General features: G+C 57.3%; 2 protein-coding genes across 4 annotated transcripts in view; one reads left to right on the top strand and one right to left on the bottom strand.

Annotated features, from left to right (window-relative positions):
* The window catches only part of LOC122755357 (NADPH--cytochrome P450 reductase), an 80,168-nt gene extending 70,028 nt beyond the window's left edge, over window positions 1-10,140 (top strand). For both annotated transcript variants that reach the window (XM_044003676.1, XM_044003675.1), the window contains exons 8-16: window positions 611-709; window positions 2,950-3,066; window positions 3,357-3,475; window positions 6,161-6,342; window positions 6,438-6,587; window positions 8,055-8,325; window positions 8,432-8,577; window positions 8,704-8,789; window positions 8,966-10,140. In XM_044003676.1, the coding sequence (XP_043859611.1) occupies window positions 611-709; window positions 2,950-3,066; window positions 3,357-3,475; window positions 6,161-6,342; window positions 6,438-6,587; window positions 8,055-8,325; window positions 8,432-8,577; window positions 8,704-8,789; window positions 8,966-9,110 (1,315 nt within the window). In that variant the 3' untranslated portion in view covers window positions 9,111-10,140. The remainder of the gene's footprint in view (window positions 1-610; window positions 710-2,949; window positions 3,067-3,356; window positions 3,476-6,160; window positions 6,343-6,437; window positions 6,588-8,054; window positions 8,326-8,431; window positions 8,578-8,703; window positions 8,790-8,965) is intronic.
* Window positions 10,141-10,446: 306 nt separating this feature from the next.
* TMEM120A (transmembrane protein 120A) lies at window positions 10,447-17,283 on the bottom strand. 2 transcript variants are annotated; one of them, XM_043963430.1, is made up of 12 exons: window positions 17,126-17,283; window positions 14,321-14,439; window positions 13,691-13,807; window positions 13,307-13,366; window positions 12,800-12,895; window positions 12,532-12,621; window positions 12,124-12,189; window positions 11,715-11,776; window positions 11,476-11,568; window positions 11,267-11,331; window positions 11,068-11,136; window positions 10,447-10,907 (listed from the first exon to the last, which is right to left on the bottom strand). In XM_043963430.1, the coding sequence occupies exons 1-12, from the start codon at window positions 17,204-17,206 to the stop codon at window positions 10,872-10,874; spliced, it is 954 nt and encodes a 317-aa protein (XP_043819365.1). In that variant the 5' UTR covers window positions 17,207-17,283; the 3' UTR covers window positions 10,447-10,871. The 2 variants fall into 2 exon arrangements, with proteins under 2 accessions (XP_043819365.1, XP_043819363.1); XM_043963428.1 differs by having other exon boundaries at window positions 10,447-10,982.
* Between the last annotated feature and the right edge of the window lie 1,224 nt (window positions 17,284-18,507).

The raw sequence follows: 18,507 nt of genomic DNA on the forward strand, positions 1-18,507 counted from the left end.
CCTCATGAAGACACTGCTCATTCCATTCTGGCCCCTTCTGCTGTGGCACACGCCAGCCTGTCACTGTTTCTTCCCGTGTACTCCCCAGAACCCAAGACAGCATTTCAGATGAGCTCTGGCCAGTGAGAAGCGCCCCACAATCCCACAGTGCTCACAACTATCCTAGGGCATTATGACATTTGACCTAGAGCTCTTTTTCACATGAACCACACACAGCAAAGCCAAGTTTTGTCCTCCAACCTCTTTCTATGCAGTTGTGTGCACGTGATGCTAGAGGTGACCCTGATAAACATCTTCCTAGTTTGGGGCCACTCTGCTGAGCATTTTGTAACAATTGGAGTGACGCCACCTGCTGGAGAGTTACTGTAGGAAAGCTCCACCATGAGGAGAAGGTTCCAATTATTCCTCAAGTCCCCAGCCCTGGAATTTGTGTTTACTTGGATTCATTTCTTGCACATGGGAAGGTCTTTTTTGAGACATATATTCTTTTTCCTCAACTGGACCCCAATGGGCTTGCCCAGCCCCCACCTGAATATCTGGCAACCCCCCACCCCTGTTAGTGCATGGGCAGTCACTCCTGCCTCCCTAACTTTTCAATTCTGCTTTTTAGCATTCGTCAGTATGAGCTGGTGGTGCACACAGATGAGAACATGAACAAAGTGTACACCGGAGAGATGGGCCGGCTAAAGAGCTATGAGAACCAGAAACCGTAAGTCAGGGTCAGGGTGCCAATGTTGAAGTGGGCGGCTGCCCTCTAGCACCTGGCTCAGGTGGGCAGATCTGGGGCTGTGCCCCTGAAGGTGGATGGGGGAGGAGAGTGTGTGTGAGTGTGTGTGTGTGCATGTGTGTGAGTGTGCACACACAAACATCCCAGAAGAGCCACCAGAGTGAGGTGCTCTATCCACTGTGCCACCTAGCTGCCCCAGCAATTGGCTTTTTTTACTAAGCAGGCCAGTGGACTTGCCCAGGGTCACACAGCTAGTAAGTGTCAAGTGTCTGAGGCCAGATTTGAACTCGGGTCCTTCCTGAATCCAGGGCCTTATCCACTGCACCACCTAGCTGCCCCCATAAACAGCCTATATTTTCATTGAAACCCTTTCAGCTTCCGCCTTTGGAGAGGATCACCATTTACACAAACGTGTCTTTCTAGAAAGAACCCTAAGTACATGCTGTCCTCCTTTGGCAGGCAGCAGGGGCTGGGGGAAGGGGTACTCATCAGATAGATCAAGAGTAAGAGTGACTTGCATAAGGACCCATTGGTAAATGTGAAGGGTTTGGCTCAGGACCCCATGCCCTAGACCCGTGGCCCAGTGCAACCGTCAGTCCCATGTCCTGTGTCCTTCTTTGTTCAAACTCCTCTCTTGGGTTCAAGGTCCCTTCAGTAGCAGTGACTGTGGTCCAGCAAATGATACCAAGGCCAAAGGTCTGTGTCAAGAGAGTTGGACTCCTGATCATAGCCTAATCCAAGTTAATTTGCTAAAAGTCATCTGGGTTCTAGGACTCTGTGTCCGTACCTGAATGACTGATACAACAAGGCACATTATGCTCCCCTCCCTTCTGCAAAGACAGCTGACCTGGGATGAACTTTGGAGTGTTTTCCACCCAGCCCCACCCTCCCACCCCCAGCTAACAAATGAAGGGTACCTGAGTTCAGAGGCCTGGAGGGCAGCCCTAACTAGAAGCGTTGCCCCCTGGCCTTCTCTCGGTGATGGAGTCCTTTGGGGACTGCCTTCATGTTTACCCAATGGGGCAGAGCAGCACACGGCTTCCTCGTGTTCATTTGGGCTTTGAGAAAGCCTTTCTGTGGAACAGATTTTCCCCCTAAGCTAAAAGGGAGCTTCCCGGAGATTCACTCTTTTGGGGATAGGCATGACCCTCTGAACTGAGCTCCAAGGAGCATAACTGGGGTGAGGGGCAGGCAGAGAGAAGGGAGGGAGGAAGGGAGGAAGGAAGGAAGAAAGGAAGGAGGGAGGGAGGGAGAGCAGCCTTTTATTCAAAGATGTACCAAGCCCTGGGCTAAGGGCTTGGAAGGAAAATCTCCCTGGGTCTCTAACAACCACCCTGGGGGATAGGGACTGTTGGTATACCTATTCTACAGTTAAGAAAGCTGAGGCAGGGGGCAGCTAGATGGTGCAGTGGATAAAGCACTGGCCCTGGATTCAGGAGAACCTGAGTTCAAATCCAGCCTCAGACACTTGACATTTAACTAGCTGTGTGACCCTGGGCAAGTCACTTAACCCTCATTGCCCTACAAAACAAAACAAATACAAAAAAAAAAAAGAAAGAAAGCTGAGGCAAATGGTTTGGCCCCTGGATCACACGGCTCTGAGGTGTCTGAGGTTGGATGAGACTTGGTGTTTCTGACTCTAGGCCCTGCACTCTGTGCACTCCCCACCTTGCTTCCATAGAGGGAAGAAAACTTGGCCCGATAGCCAGGGAGTTGCATTGCTCCTCGGGCCTTCCTGCCTTGTGGTTGCCCGTCCTCTACCCGACCTCCCCAGAGCAGTGTACCGCAGGCAGAGGGGAAGGAGCACGGGCTCAACCTTAGATTCCTCTCCTTTCCCTGGCACTTCATCCCCAACAACCTCCGGTTCTCGTCAAAGAGGGCAGTTATGAGAAAACTGCCTTGTAAACTGAGCATGCCCTATAAGGGTGAGTTGCCGTTGCATCATTGAGCACACCCAGACTGAGAGGGAGGAGAGGAGCCAACTCAGTAAATGATCTGACTGGCCCAGGAGGCCTTGGGGGATTTCAAGTTGGCTCATGTTGTGCTCGCTGGCCAGGGCCGTCCTGAAGGGACCAGGGCACGTCAGGATCATCACCTGCCACTCCCTCAGCTTCCCAGTGTGTGCCATGGCCTCTCGTACCCTGAGAGGGCCACCCGGTCTTGTCATTGTGCTTTGGAACACACCAATGCCAGATGGGCCAATGGACTTCTCTTTCTTGCAGGCCTTTCGATGCCAAGAATCCATTCCTGGCGACTGTGACCACCAATCGGAAGTTGAACCAAGGAGGAGAACGCCACCTCATGCACCTGGAGTTAGACATCTCAAATTCCAAAATCAGGTAGGAGACCCCTCCCCCAGTGGGCCTTCCCAGTTCTAGAGCTGGCACAGCTTCCTGCCAGCCTCTTTTGGGGCCCTCCAGCTGACAGAGGCTGCCTGGACCCCACAGAAACATGGTTGCATTTGGAGTCCTGCTGAGGCCCCCTCCTTACTAGGTGTTTGACCTTGAAGGTCATCGCACTCCTGGGCCTCAGCTTCTCACCTGCAAAGGTGACTTGCAGGGGCTTAGCTGTCCCCGAGGGTCCCTCCCAACCCCAAGCCTGGTCCTTCAACTTTGATTTCCGTTTCCAGGTATGAGTCTGGGGACCACGTTGCTGTGTATCCAGCCAATGACGCGTCACTCGTTAATCAGCTTGGAGAGATCCTGGGTGCTGATCTGGATGTGATCATCTCTCTGAACAACCTGGATGGTGAGTCTGCCCATCCCGGCAGCTTTCCTGCTTCTGAGGTGTTACAGAAGTGCCCCGGGGCCCGGCCAGCTGGGAACCAGAGCCCTGTGCTGAGTTCAGGAAGCAGTAACCTAGGGAACTCCTCGGCAATATGTGCACTTAGTGATATGCCATCGCGTCGGCCCTGGGGCAAACACATGCCCCCCACGGCCCCAGCCCCAAGGTCTCTCTCCTACCCCCACCCTGTAGGAGCTCACATTCTGTCTAGAGGACCCAAGATGTACGGGGAAAAATGTTGAGATGAAACAAAATAGTTAAATGCCGGGGGCAGGGGGTATGTAGAAGGGGCTGTTGAGCTGTGCTGTGAAGGACAAGTGAATAGGGAGGGTTTCCCAGGAGTGGGGGCAGTCTGTACAGAGACCCAGAGATGGAGTCTGTGTATGTGTATGTGAGGAACTACAGGCTGGGAGAGGGAGGAGGAGGAGGAGGGAGGGAGGGAGGGAGAGGAGAGGAGAGGAGAGGGGGGGGGGCATGTCGGGGGACAAGACTGGGAGGTGAAGAACCAAATGGAGGGTATTAACAGCCTAACCAAGGGGCTTATAGGAGCTCCTTGGGGGGACAGCCAGTCTCGATCTGGTTCCGACCACTCTCAAGCTCTCTTGGCCTCATGGCGCCCCTTGGTGGGATCTGGGCTCTCTGAAGGCCTAGCCTCGGGTGCACCCCCTGGGGGCACATTGCACAGAGTATCGCTCAGAATGCCTGAGTCTGGGGGCTCTGCCACTTCATGCAGCCTCTTGGATTTCTTAGGGTCTATTTCCTCACATCAAAGAGGAGGTTGGAGGGTCTCTACGGCCCCACTCAGGGCTCCTATTTGTGGCTCCTCAGGTTGCACAGTGGAGTCGGTGCTGTCTGCCATAGGCTTGTTGAGTTACCAGGTCTCTTGCCCAGAGCCCCCACTTCAGGCCTGTGAGACAAAGGCCTCAGCCACTTCCATGCTGAGCTTGTCAAGCACAATCATGCTGTGGGCTCCTGGCCTTTCTCTCCTGACCCTAGCAGACCATTGTCCTTAATTGTGCCCCAAACAGTTGTTACAGCAGCTCTCAGTGTGGCCAGCTGCCCAAAAGTCAGAGTGGGCTGGAAGTTCTGCCAGGGAGGCTAATGGGGGGTGGGGCAGGAGGAGGATTCTCCTTCCTTAGTGAGACACAGCGAAGTCTGGTCCTCATCTCTAGGCCATCCACCTACACATCACTTCTTTTTGACAAAGAAATAACCCAAATAACTGGCATTTCTATAGTGCTTTATGACTTGCAAAGAGCTTTCCACATGTTGTCTCATTTGTTCCTCACAACAACTCTGTGAGGTAGGTATTATCCCCATTCTACAGACGAGGAAACTGAGGCAGGCAGAGGTTAAGTGACTTGTCCAGGACCACCCTGCTAGTAAGTGTTCTGTGGAGGGATTTGAACTCAGGACAAGAACCCTATCCCACTGTAGCACTTAACTCAAACATGGGAATCCAGGACCCCTAAAAGCAAACAGGTGGATGCACTGTCACTCGTGACAGCCCTTGATCTAGGAGTTGGGAAATTTTTCATTCCTGTTCAACTTCTTCCAAATTCTTGCTTAATGCCACTACGCCCCCTTCCCCCATCTCCCTGTTCACTCTGGACCTTTGTCCCCACTGCTTGTTCCACACTCTTCCTGGCTGGAGGAGGCCATTTAAGTCCTTGTGCTATAAAGTCTTCCCGCTGGATTTCAGGCAGTTTGGACAAGCAGAAATACCCAGGACTCGGGATTCCATCCCAAACACCTTTGTCGCTTGTCTGGCTCAGTTTTAGCAGCTGTCTTTTGGACGGCTGCAGTGACCAGTGGGTCCTTTGTTCTATGCAGCTAAACTGGGTATCAGTTTGCTCACTGAAGTCACATCACTCTTTGGGGTTCATTTTATTTCCCTTTTTAGAAGAAAATGAAGCCTCAACACTTGGATCTCACAAGCCACAGAGCATTGCCTTGGGTGGGATGTCCCACATAGGCAGCTTTTCCTACATACAGGCTCTACATACAAGAGGACACACACCTCTTGAGAGAGAAGAGCCTGGAATTAGTGGGGCCGGCTTAGGGGCCCATGGGTGGGTTTTGTAGGGATTTTTCAGACAAGGGAATTCTGCCTGTTCCTAAAACTATACAGTGTTACACCTGGGGGCTCCTTTGGGAGTCCAACTCCCTAATTTATCAGAGAGGAAGCCAAGGCCCAGAGATGAAAGCTGTTGCCTCAAATCACAGAGGGTGTTATCCATCCTCCATTTCTACTTTGCCAGGCAGCCACCAAGGGCTCAGTTGTTGGGCCCAGAGGACACCAACCTAGCCAGCTGATCTGGACAGGTGGAAGTTGCTATCTCAGGCCCCAACAATCCCCCCCCAGCTCTACCCCACCCCCAGTGGGGGTGACCGGCCTGGGGAGCACAGAGGCTGAGGAAGCTGGGAGCTTCTGGATTCCAGATAGGGCCTAATGGCAGAGCTAACCAGGGCTGTGTGTGTGTGTGTGTGTGTGTGTGTGTGTGCGCGCGCACGCTCGCACTCATGCTTGAGCACACTGGTTGAAGCCAGCCTCCATCTTTTCCCAGAGCCCTTAGGGCCCATGGTTTTCTGCCTGGGGAGCAGGCCCAGGTGGGTGGTCCCCCCGTCAGTCATCTGTTTGCCTTGCAGAGGAGTCCAACAAGAAGCACCCGTTTCCCTGCCCTACTACTTACCGCACGGCGCTCACCTACTACCTGGACATCACCAATCCCCCCCGTACCAATGTTCTCTATGAGTTGGCCCAGTATGCTGGAGAGCCAGTCGAACAGGAGCAACTCCGAAAGATGGCATCGTCAGCGGGCGAGGGCAAGGTGAGCCCTCCCTGTGCCCCCTGGCCAAGCCCTGCTCACCTCAGCCCTGCTGGCAGCCTCACCCCTGGTCCCTCTTTCACTGCTTCCCTCTATAGGAGCTGTACCTGAACTGGGTTGTGGAAGCCCGTAGGAACATCCTGGCCATTCTTCAGGATTACCCCTCCCTCCGGCCCCCCATTGACCACTTGTGTGAGCTGCTGCCCCGTCTGCAGGCCCGCTACTACTCCATTGCCTCCTCCTCCAAGGTGGGTGTGAGAGGGGTCTAATGCAGAGCAGGGCAGGAAACTGAGGCCCAGAGAAGGAAGGGACTGGACCAAGGCTGCATGGGTCGTCAGCAGTGGGTCCTTTGACTCAGCCATCAGTATTACTCAGTAGAGAGAGCGCTGGAGTCATCTCCAGATGCTCTGGGCAAAGCCTTTCATCTCTCTGAACCTCAATTCCCTAATCTGCGAAATGGGAATAACAAGAAGAGGACCAGAGCCTACCTCAAAGGCTGATGCACGGAGAGCTCTTTGCAAACTGTCCACATCACCCCTGTACCCCAATAGCCTCTTGCTTCATTTTCTTGCCCCTTCCAAAGCGGCCTGGGGGCAGGCAGCAGAGGGGGTGGGGACATGGAGGCTCAGCCCTGGGAGGTGGGAGGGGCAAAGGGCCACAGCCACCCCTGACAAAGGGGTCACTCTTTGGGCTGGGCTCCAAGTGAAGAGGCACACAGCCCCTTAGCCCCTGGATGAGGGATGCCCTGAACCACTGCCCCATCCTTGGCCTCTGGCTTCTTAAGAGTAAAGTGGTGCAAACCAACCTTTGCGAACTGACCCCCCAGGGGGAGATGGGCCAGCCCCTGGGTCCCCAGGCTCTGGGGCTCAGGTGTGAGTGAAGCTGCCTTTGCCGTACCATGGGCATGCTGGCACCTTTGCCCCAGCTCCTCGAGCGTGGAGGGAGATGCAGCAGAGGCAGGCCCTCCAACCCCTCTCACAAGGTGGCGCTGTGGGAGGGAGTGGGGGTAATCGGCAAGGGCTTTATGGAGAAGTCCATGCTCAGGCTGCATTGGGACAGAGGAGGCATCTTCTGTGAGGGGGTAAAGGGGGTGAGGGGAAGCCAAGAAAGGACACCTGTCAGGTGTCAAGGACGGCCAGAAGGCTACTGAGGCAGGGCCAGGGGGTGAAGGGTTTAGAGGCCAAACCAAAGGATTGGGAGGTGGCGAAGGGAGGGGAGGACAGGACAGGGCATGGTCAGCCTGGAGGCTAAGAAAGATTCTTTGGGCAGTGGTGTGGACAATGGCCTGGAGGCAGGGAGGCCCAAGAAGAGGCTGAGCTCTGTGAGGCACTTGAAAAATGTTGGATTAGACATCGGGAATGAGGGGGAGGTGGGGAGTGGGGAATGTCTGAAGGGTGGCAGGGACACCCTCCACAGAATTAGGGGAGATGGGAGCAGGGGTGGGTTTGAGGGGAGAGACAAGGAATTTCGTTCTGCCTCCTCCTCTTCAGAGACTGGAGGGGGGGAGAGAAGGGGGAAGGGCCTCGGTTTCCTCAGTAAAAGGAGATTCCCAGCCAGGGGAGGGCGCAGCTCATTGGAGTAGCCTCTGATAGATGGGGGGGGGGGGGCTTGGAATTGGAGCAGCTTGGCAGCTTGGGGCTGGGGCTCCGGGGCTCGGGGCAGGGGGGTCTCTGCTCTTCCCCAGACAACACCCCCCCTCCCTGCCGCCCCCGCAGGTCCACCCCAGCTCCGTCCACATCTGTGCGGTCGTGGTGGAGTACGAGACCAAGGCGGGCCGGATCAACAAGGGGGTGGCCACCAACTGGCTCAAGGCCAAGGAGCCCGCCCTAGAGAACGGGCACAAGGCCACGGTGCCCATGTTCGTGCGGAAGTCCCAGTTCCGCCTGCCCTTCAAGCCCACCACGCCCGTGGTGATGATCGGCCCGGGCACCGGCATCGCGCCCTTCGTGGGCTTCATCCAGGAGCGAGCCTGGCTCAAAGAACAGGGTAAGTGGGCCGGGGCTTCTCCCCGCTGCTCCCCCAGGCTCGGGGCGCCCCGCACCCCGCGGCGGCCCCCGGCCCAGTGCTCAGGCCCTTACTCTGGCGCCCCCAGGTAAGGAAGTGGGAGAGACCGTGCTCTACTATGGCTGCCGCCGCTCCGAAGAGGACTACCTGTACCGGGAGGAGCTGGCACACTTCCAGAAGACCGGCGTCCTGTCCCAGCTCCACGTGGCCTTCTCCCGGGAGCAGGAGCACAAGGTGGGGCCCCGGGGAGGCCGGAGAGGAGGGGCCGGGGAGGGCGGAGGGAGCGGAGATGATGGCTGAGGTTGAGGCCGAGCCCCGGGCCCCGCACCCCTACCCCAACCCCACCTTCCTCTCGGCCAGGTTTATGTGCAGCACCTGATGAAGCAGAACAAGGAAAATCTCTGGCGGCTGATCCAGGAGGGCAGCGCGCACATCTACGTGTGCGGGTGAGTGAGCGCGTGAGGGGGCGGGGCGGGCCAGGAGGGGCCAGGTGTAGAGGAGGGCCAATGGGGCGGGCCAGGAGGGGCCAGGTGTAGAGGGGCCAGGTGTAGAGGAGGCCTGCGGGGCGGGGCGGGGCCGGGCCCCTGGCTCTAGCCCGGCCTTCCTTCTTCCCCTCCTCCAGGGATGCCCGGAACATGGCTCGGGACGTGCAGAATGTGTTCTGTGACATCGTGTCCGAATTTGGGGGCATGAGCCACTCACAGGCTGTGGACTTCATCAAGAAACTGATGGCTAAGGGGCGCTATTCCCTGGACGTCTGGAGCTAGGATGCCCCGGCCTAGCCTGGGGACTGAGAGAGGGCCTTGGCAAGGAGGAGGCCTAAGGACTGGCTCCAACCCCCCCAGCCCACCACCAGATCTTTTGTACCCAGTAATCAGTCCCTTTCTCATTGCCTTCTCACTCTTACTAGGTTGAAACAACCTTGGCCTGGCCAGGAAGGGCCAAGGGACCACCCGAGCAGAGCCCACTGGCAGCCAAGCCCTAGCTAACGGTCACCATTTAGGATGTCCCAGAGCGGCACGGGGACAGCATGACTGCTTCTGTGCTCTTGACGTCATAAGTTGGGGATGTGGGGGCAAGGGGGTCAGAGCAAAGCCTGCCTCCCGTCCCCAGGCCATGGCCTCCTCTACCTCAACTCCCAAGTACCCCTGGGGTTTAGAGAGGGGAACCTAGCTTCCCCTACCCTTTTGGAAGAGGAGGGAAGGATTAGGTGGGTCCCTACCCCAGTGACTGGAGTCTAGGATGCCTGTGGCCAGGGCTCTTCCTGTGCCAAAGTGCCCACCCCCTTCCCCTCCGTGTGGGTTGGGAATCCAGTGGCCTTTGGTCTGTCTCCCGACTGCCGGCATCAGGCCAAGGCCTTGAAAGTTGCTGCTCAATGGGGAGAGAAGTGGGGGCAATCTCAAAGCCAGGGCCTCTGCCCACTGCAGCCAATCCTGGTGCCTCGGGGGCTCTAAGACCCTCCTTACTCCCTAGTTTTCTGAGTTTCCTGCCTGTTGATATTGGCCTCAGCCAAGAACCGGGCTTTGGGGAGAGAATGCTGGGTGGGTACCACAGAACGTCCAATGAGTGTAAATACTTTTGAAATGTCCAGTGACCCTTGGAATAAAATTGTTTTTGGTTTTTTTCTGTATCTGCCCTTGGAGTAGCTTTGAATTGTGTGTGAGCAGCTTTGGCTCGGCTCTGAGCTCTGGAACTTTGTGCAGCCCAGCTCTTCCTCGTGGTGTGAAGAGGGGCTATGAGGGGACTTGGTTAGTGATGTTTCCCCTCCAGAACATTAAATGTGAAAATTGTATCAAATATCCTGGTGTCGATTTGTTTGCTATGAAAATAGGCAATATTTCCCTGCATTGACTCCATCCGTGTGTCTGGGAGACATTCTGCCCCAAGACCAAGCCCCTGGGAAGCCCAGGCCTCCCAGCTGCTGAGGGAGGGTTTCTCCAGGACCACAGGGGCTTCCTGGCAGCGAGTGGAGATGGCACTGCTCTGTCCCTGTGGCAGCTAGGGACTAGCAGCCAACCTTGGGGTGTGGGAGTAAGCAGTCCTGAGCACTGCTGCCATGGGATGGCCCTTCTGGGGCCAGTAAGAAAATACGTTTACTCCAGCTGCCTCTGGCCCCCGTCAATTCCTTTATTTGAGCCTTGCTTCTCAAGGATTGCTTCAGCACCAAGGCACACAAAGGGCCTGGGGGTTTAAGTGGGGAGCCCAGAACACGGGACAAGGGGTAATGAGAGAATCCTCGGACCCCACAAGTATAGAGGACAGGAGCTGGCTGTGGGCGGAGGGGCCCAGGCCAGGAGTAGCTGGGGAGGCAGGTAGGGAACCTGCCCTTACCCAAGGATCCCTGTGGCCCACTGGCTCAGGTGGGTGACTGGGGGTGGGGTGGAGGGGGAGAGCAGGGCTGCTCTGGGCTCCTCTGGGGCTCAGTCACAGACTTTTCTGGGGAAGGAGAAGGTGGCGGCTGCTGTGGCCTGGGCTCAGGGCACCGGGGCAGAGCCTGTCCTGTGCCTGGCCTGTGCCTGGCCCCAGGGTCAGTCCTTCTTGCTTCTGTGCTGGCTGTGGAACTTCTGATGGACCACCCGGAGAGTAGTGAAGAAGTTACCGAGGAAGAGGAAAAGGAAAGGGAGGCCACACATGAGCACCTGGAGGGAGGGATGGCAGATGTCAGCCCCGGTTGGTCAGGCAGAGGGGCCCTGGTGGTCCCACTCCCCTTGGGGGGGTCCTCACCTGCCACTCCTTACACTGTGGCTCCTGGGCCAGCTGGAACAACGTCACCGCATTAAACAGCTGCCAAAACTAGAGGGGATAGATGACACAGATGATATGGCATGGAGGCCTGGGGGCTAGCACAGGCCCCTGGAAGGGGTCCTCGGGCCTAGAGCTGGGGGCAGAGAGGGCGGGGAGGGGAAAGGGCCTGCAGACTCACGTGACCAAAGAAGAGAAAGGGGAGCAGGAACGTGAGGCCCCTCCACATCCAGGACTGGAAGCCCTCTGGCAGAAGGAAGAGAAAGGCAGGAGGGGAGGGGGCCCAGGGTTAGCATCAGCAGCGGCAGCAGAGGGTGAAGGATGCCCAGAGTCAGCCCCTCCTCCCCTCCAGGGCTTGCTGGGACAAGAGGAAGGAGAGGCTCCACTCACCCACAGTGAGGTCCATGTTATGCCTCTCGCCCAGGGCCCGCAGGCGGTACAGGCATCCACTCTGGTAGTAGTACTGAAGGAACTGCACAAAGCCTGGCAGAGAAGGCCCAGTGTGGGGGAAGGGAGGCTCCTCTTCCCAAACCTCCCTCACCTCCCGCCATGGCTCCCTGCACACCCAGGAGGGGCAGGAAGCAGTGATGGGGGCTAGAGAGGGCCCCGGCCATGTCCGAGACACTCACTCTGGTACATGGAAAAAGACAGGAACTGGTTTCGAAACTTCTGGTACATGAGTCCATCAGGCCTGGGGGGAGGAAGAGGCCCAGTGAGGCAGAAGGCTTGGAGTAGGATTGTGCTGGTTCTTGGTGCTCTCCCCTCCCTCTAGCCGGGGCCCCAGGGTCATGGTGTGAGCCCCAGAGGAGAGGCTCAGGACACCTGGGGATGAATCCTGGCCATGGGACTTTCCTCGAGACCTGCCCCCCCCCATCTGTCTCCTTTTTCTATACCATGTGGGGCCCTGATGAGAGGCGCTCCAGCCTCCCCTCTGGCTCTGCCGTCTGTGGCTTTGAGAGACAGTGTCTGCATGGGCTCTGAGGAAAGGCTGGGGAAGGCGGCCAGAAATGGGGGAACAGGAGAGACGAGGATGCTCACCATGTCAGCATGACTCCGGATAAGAAGGTAGAGATGTAGTGATGGAACACCCACCAGCCTTTGATCCTGAGACAGGGGAAGAGGTGGCTCATCTTCCTTCGCAAAAGCTCTCAGAGCCCTCACCCACCTCTCCCAAAGAGTAAAATATAGGGAAGCAACCAGAGAGCCACAAACTCCTTCCAACTGCGTCCTGGTGACCGCCACTCACTACCATCCTACTCCCATTCACCCAGCTCTTAAAGGGGAGGGGGTGGGCATCAGAGGAGAGAAAGATGCAGCAGCCAATAGGAGCGGGAGGGAAGGAGGGGAGGGGAAGTGAGAGGAGAGGGGAGGGGAGGGAGGGGGAGAGGGGGAGGAAGGGGCCCACGGTGCGTGTGAGGGGCGGAGGAGGTAGAGGAGCAGGCTCACCGAGACCCGTTGTTAATGAGGATGCTTTCCCGGATGGTCAGCGTGCAGTAGTACCACACCAACAGGAAGTTGAACGTTGCATCTGTCACCCTGAAGAGAAAGAGGAACTCAGACCTAGCTTGGTGTGGTAAGGACAGGAGGAGAGTGTGACAAGGTTCCTAAGGCCCCAGGCTGGAGCCTGGCCCGGAGGCCCTACCCCCGCCCATTCTTCAGGCCAGTCAGTCAAGGGAGGAAGTTTGGGTCCAGCCCTGTGCAGTGTGAGGCCTACCGAGAATTGAGGAGGAAGCGGCAGGTGAAGGAGATGAGGATGAGGATGATGGTAAGGTAAAGCTTGAACTTCTCATACTCGTCCTTGTAGGCAAACCTGTTGGCAGGAGGCCACTCAGGCTGAGGTGCCCACCTCAGGGGGATGGGGGGGGGGTTGGGGGATCCTGTGCCCAGGGATGCACTGGGACACTCAGCTTGCCTCCCAAGCCCGTGCTGCTTAGCTTGAGCTGGAGGGGCATCTCAAAACCATCTGGTCAGGCCCCCCATTTCACATGGGACGACACTGAGAACACTGGGGCTCGCTCAGAGTCACCTAGGTGGGAGAAGCAGAGCCGGCATTCAGCTCTTCTGACACCAGACCCTGGGGTCCTTCCCTTCTAGGGAGGGGGATGGGGAGCAGGCCAGAGAGAACTCTGAGGCTGTAGACTCCCCTGGGCCACAGGGCCATGGGGCTGGGTGGGGAGGGCAGGGGAGGGGAGGAGAGACCTCCACGGCTGGGGAAGATTACTTAGCCTGCTTGCTGAGGAGTGTAACGTTGACGCTTCCTAGGACCAGACTCAGGTAGAGCCTAGACAGAGGGACATGGGGTGGGGGTGAGGAGAGGCCCCGGTCACATCCTCCAAACCTTGGGCCCTCTGGGACACAGGAACCATCCTCTCCTCCCCCCCCCCAACCCACCTCCACGGGCCCATGGCAGCTAGATCCCCTCCCCACCGTCCTGACTTTAGGGATCTGAATGGGGGGGCGGGGTTCCAAGAAGCACCGAATCTTGGAGAGGGAACAGCCAGGGCCTCCCTCCCAGTCAGGCTGCCACCCCCAGAGGCCAGCTGAGCAGGGAGCAGCCAGGGCTACAGAGAGGGGACTTGTCCAGCACCGGCCCCTGTCCCCTTACCCATTTTTCTTGGGCAAATAAGCCTCCATGTCAAAGAAGATGCCTTGTCTCTCTTTGATCAGATTCTCAATCTCCTGTACCATCTCCTCCTTGACTGATGGGACAGAGGTTCTGCATCTGTAGGGCACAGTGGGAAGAGAGGTCTTGGCTGGCCATGCCAGGGGCTGGAACGCCGGGAGTTTCACCAAACCTGGCAGTCAGTCAGCTCTAGCTGTGGATCCTGCCCCTTGTCCTCGGCCCAGCCCAAAGGGCAAAACACCCTGGCCAGCCTGGGACACACAGAGCTGGCTCCAGGTTTCTCAAAGTACTGGCCACTGCTTAGGCCTCTGTTCCACGCCAGGAATCCCCATTTTATAGATGAGCAAACAGCCAGAGGTCAGGCTTCCTTGCCTTGTCTCAGGGGTCAGGTGGAGCCCAGTCCAGACTAGACTGAGTCTGGCTGGCTTCCTTGCAGTAGTCTCTGGGCTAGGCCAGGCCAGGTGAGGCCAGCTCAGGAGACAGAGGCGCCTGGCCTAACCTCTCTCTCCCAAGGGCTGGCAGCTGCTCCGTTCCATCACTCTCCCCATGCACCCACGGACCAGGGACAGCAGTGGGGCTGGGCTGGTGACACCCAGCCCCACAGTCACATACTTCTTCAGGGTCAAGACCAGCTCCTTGAGTTTCTTCTTCTGCCGAGCAATGGAGGTGGAGCAGTTTCTCTGCAGCTTGGTCAGCTCCTCAAGCTGCAGGCGGTACTCCCGGTGGGTATCCTGGAGGCGAGGGAGAGACCAAAGCTCAGGCCGAGGGCCCCAATCACGGGGATGAGTTTGGGCACTCAGCGGGAGCCATATAGGAAGGACCCTGGAGACCCTGCAGTCCCAGGGGGAGGAGCCAGGGAAGTGTGGACATCCGGCTCCCAGGGGTGGATTAAGGCAGCCCATACCCTTGGCCAACATCAGGCTAGGCTGCTTTGTCTGGGTGCCCCCAGGCTCTCCCCATGCTACCACCAGGAGGAGGCTGCTGGGCTGGGAGCAGAATGGCCAGCTTAGTCTGGACCCTGGGGATGCTCATCTTCCAGGAAATAGGCCCTGCACAGAGATGAGGCCAGGCCTGTCTGAGGCAGGCTCTACCTCCTTCCACTTAACTCTTGGGGCCCCTTGGTGGGGCACTAGGAATCAGGACAGAAAACATCTGGGCAAGCATGAGATGAGGAATCTCAGGGCAGGTATAAGGGGCATCTCCTTGATCATCTCTTCCACATGGTGCCAAGACAGGAGGCCCCCAAGCCTCTGAATCTCAGGCCTGTGTCTGCTGGGTAGCATGAAACCAGTCCATTGGCCAAGCGGGCCACCTCCCCCAAAGAGGCGGCTCCACCTATTGCCTGGGCCCTGGCCCAGGGATCCCAAGGAAGTGCCATCCATGTGTCCCCCCTGCCACGTCTCTCCCAAGCCTTCCCAGGAACAGGGACGTCCCTGGATATTCTGCCCCAAAATGCCATCGGAAATATCTAATGACTTAAGGAGGGAGACGTAGGTGTTAGGCTTGGGCAGGGATCATGTCTTCCCTCAACCATCAGGGGTTCCCGACGGATGAAAATTAAGTCTCTTCCTTTAGTCTCCCCCCAATGCTAACGTAAGACTCTGGACCCAGCAGGCCCTTCATCTGCAATAGTGAGTAAGTGGGTGGCTACCCGATAGGCCACCTTCCTCCCCTCCCAGCATTCTTAGGTTACTGCTCCACCCCCACTCCCCCTACTTTTAGGGAATGGGAGAGTAGGAGCAGTAACTGACACAGGAAAACAAGCCTTCTGGCTCCCCTTCACGGGTGCCTGTCCTAATGGATTCAAGTTTGCCAACTTCAGTCCTTGAACTTCTTAGTGCATGTCCAAAGCGGAGCCCCAGTGCACCCTGGGCCCAGGTTGTATGTGACCTTCACCCAAGTGCCTGCGGAGGGGCCCTTTGCCCTTGGGGGTGGGACTCTCAGAAGAAATTCTCCGTTAATGGGATTGGTTAACAGTCAATGTGAAGAAATTCTCCAGGGTCCTGGCAGCAGTGGTGGGCCAGAGAAAACCAGGCACCCAGGCAGGGGAGCCTTCTTGTTTCTGGATAAAGCCACACCCAAATGCAAGCACATACATTGTGGTCAGGGGTCAGGACAGAAAGCTCCCTGGCAGGGAACATTAAGAGAGTGCCAGAGGAGAGGGGGGCCAAGCAAGGGTTCCAGGTGTGGCTGACTCAGTCCCAGCTCCTGCTGAATCTTGGCCAGGGCTGGCCTTGGCAGGTGGGCAGGAAGGCAGGAGACCCTCTGGCGGGTGGCCTGGCAACCCGGATTCATGCCCAGCTCAAAGCGCTTGCAAGGGCTCCAGCCTATGGGTCAAGGGGCATATTAGCGACACCTTCCTGGGATTTCCAGCCCAACTCCAGGGGTGGGTTAACTGGCCTATGGACTGGTTGGCGTGATGCCCAGCCTCGGGTGCGGGGGGGGGGGGGGGGGGGGACACACAATAGGGCTGGTTTGCTCTGCAAAGCAGTTGGTGAGATGGGGCCAGAGGCTTGGCACACCCAAGAGTGTCAGATAGGAAGTTTCCAAGGAGGGCAAAGGAGATGGGGCGTTTGGGAAGGCTGACAAGGATAGCTTTAAATGATAGCTTTCTAAGCAAACATCCACAATCTGGAAACCTCTGTGGGAGCCCAGGAGAGGTTCAAGCTAGCCTCTGTGGGGAGGCCCTAAGGGACGAGGCCTTCCCGCTCGGTAGGGGACAATGGCCACGTGTGGAATGACCCCTGTCCGGCCTCCGTTTCCACCACCTCGCTTATAGATTACAGTCCTAGGCGTGCGTGCGTGGGTCCGTGTGCGTGACCCGAGACAAGGCACGGGAGGGTAGCCCTCGGCTTCTCTCTAGCCAGGACGAGGATTCTCGGACTTTAAACGCCAGGGAGGGCAGGGTGGGGGTGCAGTGGGGCCTCGTGAAGCCTGGACTCCCTGGCGAAGGGGAGGATGGAAAGAGGAAGTCAGACGACCTGGCTCAACTCTGTTACTCCCGGTGTGACCACGGGCAAGTCTCCTCCCCTCCCTGGCCTCAGTTTCCTCATATGTAAAAATGAGATGGTTACGCCATCGCCAGGCTCTAGGGCTTCGGAATGCCGGCTGCCCCCACACACCTGGGGTATTCTCAACCGGACAAGCCGGGGAATCGAACGGGGCGGCCGGACCTCAGCGGCCAGGAACCGCCGGAAGGGCAGCCGACGCTGCCCTGCTCTCTCCCTCCAGCCCCCCAGGGTCCCCACCGCCTCCCTCCGCGCGGCTGCCAGCCCATTTCCCCGTGGGGCCAGCTGAGGCCCGCGAGCAGCTCTGGAGGGTCCCGACCCTCGGGATGGGCAGCCGGCGTTGGCCAATCGGGGCCCACACCTGGTCGGCTCGGCCAATGGGCTGCAGGGGCGGGCCCCGGCCGCTCACCTGGATGCTCTGGAAGTCCCGCTGCAGCTCCTCCCAGTCCCGCAGGCAGGTGCCCACCGAGGGGGCGGGGGGCCCCTCCATGAAGGCCCCGCCGCTCCCCGCGCCTGCCGAGCCCTGCGCCCCGCACCCTCTCCCCCAGCCGCCACTCCCGCTCCAGCCGCCGGCGCCGCCGCTGTCCCCGCCGTCCACTTCCGGGGTCCGCGCCGCCGCCGCCGGCCAATGGGAGGGGGCGGGGCCTCGAGCCCGCCGGGCCCCGCCCCCGATGCCTGGGCCAATCCGGGACCGGGACCTGGGAGGCGGGGCGCATTGCAGCCCCGCCCGCCTGTGGCTGAGGGTGCTGGGATTCGCGGCTTTCCGGCCAGGCCGGCCCAGCGGAGGAGGAAACTGAGGCAGGTACCTTGGCTCGGACCGCCAGCCAATGTCTGAAGCGGGGCTCACACACAGTTTCATCCATTCTGCCCCAGCACATAGGCTGTATACAATAAATAATTGCTGATTTGATTTGACTAAATTCCATTTTACAGGCTCTGAGAGATGAACTCTGTGTGACTCCATCAGCATCACAGCCAATAGGTTTTTGGAGCGGGGATTCGAGGTCAAGTCTTATAATTCTTTCTATGGCTTCCTATGCCTGGGGCAAACCAACATCGTGGGAGGTTTCTGCCTGCTCCTGGTCTTTGACTAACACAATTCCCGACCTCTTCCTCCAACCTCAGTTCCGTCCCCCACCCCACCCCCATGAGTCACCACCTGCAGTTATCTGTTGAAAAATCAAATAGTGTAGTAGATAGTGCTGGGTCTGGGAAATGCAAAGAAATGGGGGTGGAGCTTGAATCTTAATCCTCAAGACTGAATTCTCTGGTATGGGATCTAAACCAGACGGAGCCAGACTTCGCCAACAGCTCTTAGATTAGAGATTTAAAGACAATTCACTCATAGCTCACCACAGGCTTCCCGTATGGAGTAGAAAGGACTAATTATATCTCACTTCATTAAAAGCAGTTGTTGTCATAATAGACTTAACTCTTCTTAGCAATACAATGGTCCAAGACAATTCCAAAGGACTCATGATGGAAAATGCTCTCCATATCCAGAAAAAAAGGAATCTGGATGCAGATTAAACCATACTGTCTCTACTTTTTTTATTTTTCCTTTTTGTTCTGATTCCTCTTTCACAACATAACTAATGCAGAAATATGTTTCATGTTATTGTACATATATAAGCTATGTCAGATTGCTTGCTGTCTTGGGGAGGGGGGAGGAAAGGGAGAGAGGGAGAAAAATCTGGAACTAGAAATCTAAAAATCTTATTAAAACAAATGTTGGGGGCAGCTAGATGGCGCAGTGGTTAAAGCACCGGCCCTGGATTCAGGAGGACCTGA

Source organism: Dromiciops gliroides, chromosome 4, assembly GCF_019393635.1.
Source record: "Dromiciops gliroides isolate mDroGli1 chromosome 4, mDroGli1.pri, whole genome shotgun sequence".
Lineage (NCBI taxonomy): Eukaryota > Metazoa > Chordata > Mammalia > Microbiotheria > Microbiotheriidae > Dromiciops > Dromiciops gliroides.

Coding starts and splice junctions, on each gene's coding strand:
- TMEM120A (XM_043963428.1), bottom strand. CDS start 17,206: ATGGAGGGGCCCCCCGCCCCCTCGGTGGGCACCTGCCTGCGGGACTGG. Junction 13,808..14,320: donor CTGGTCTTGACCCTGAAGAA/GTATGTGACTGT, acceptor TGTGCCCTACAG/ATGCAGAACCTCTGTCCCAT. Junction 12,190..12,531: donor CTCATTAACAACGGGTCTCG/GTGAGCCTGCTC, acceptor CCCCTGTCTCAG/GATCAAAGGCTGGTGGGTGT.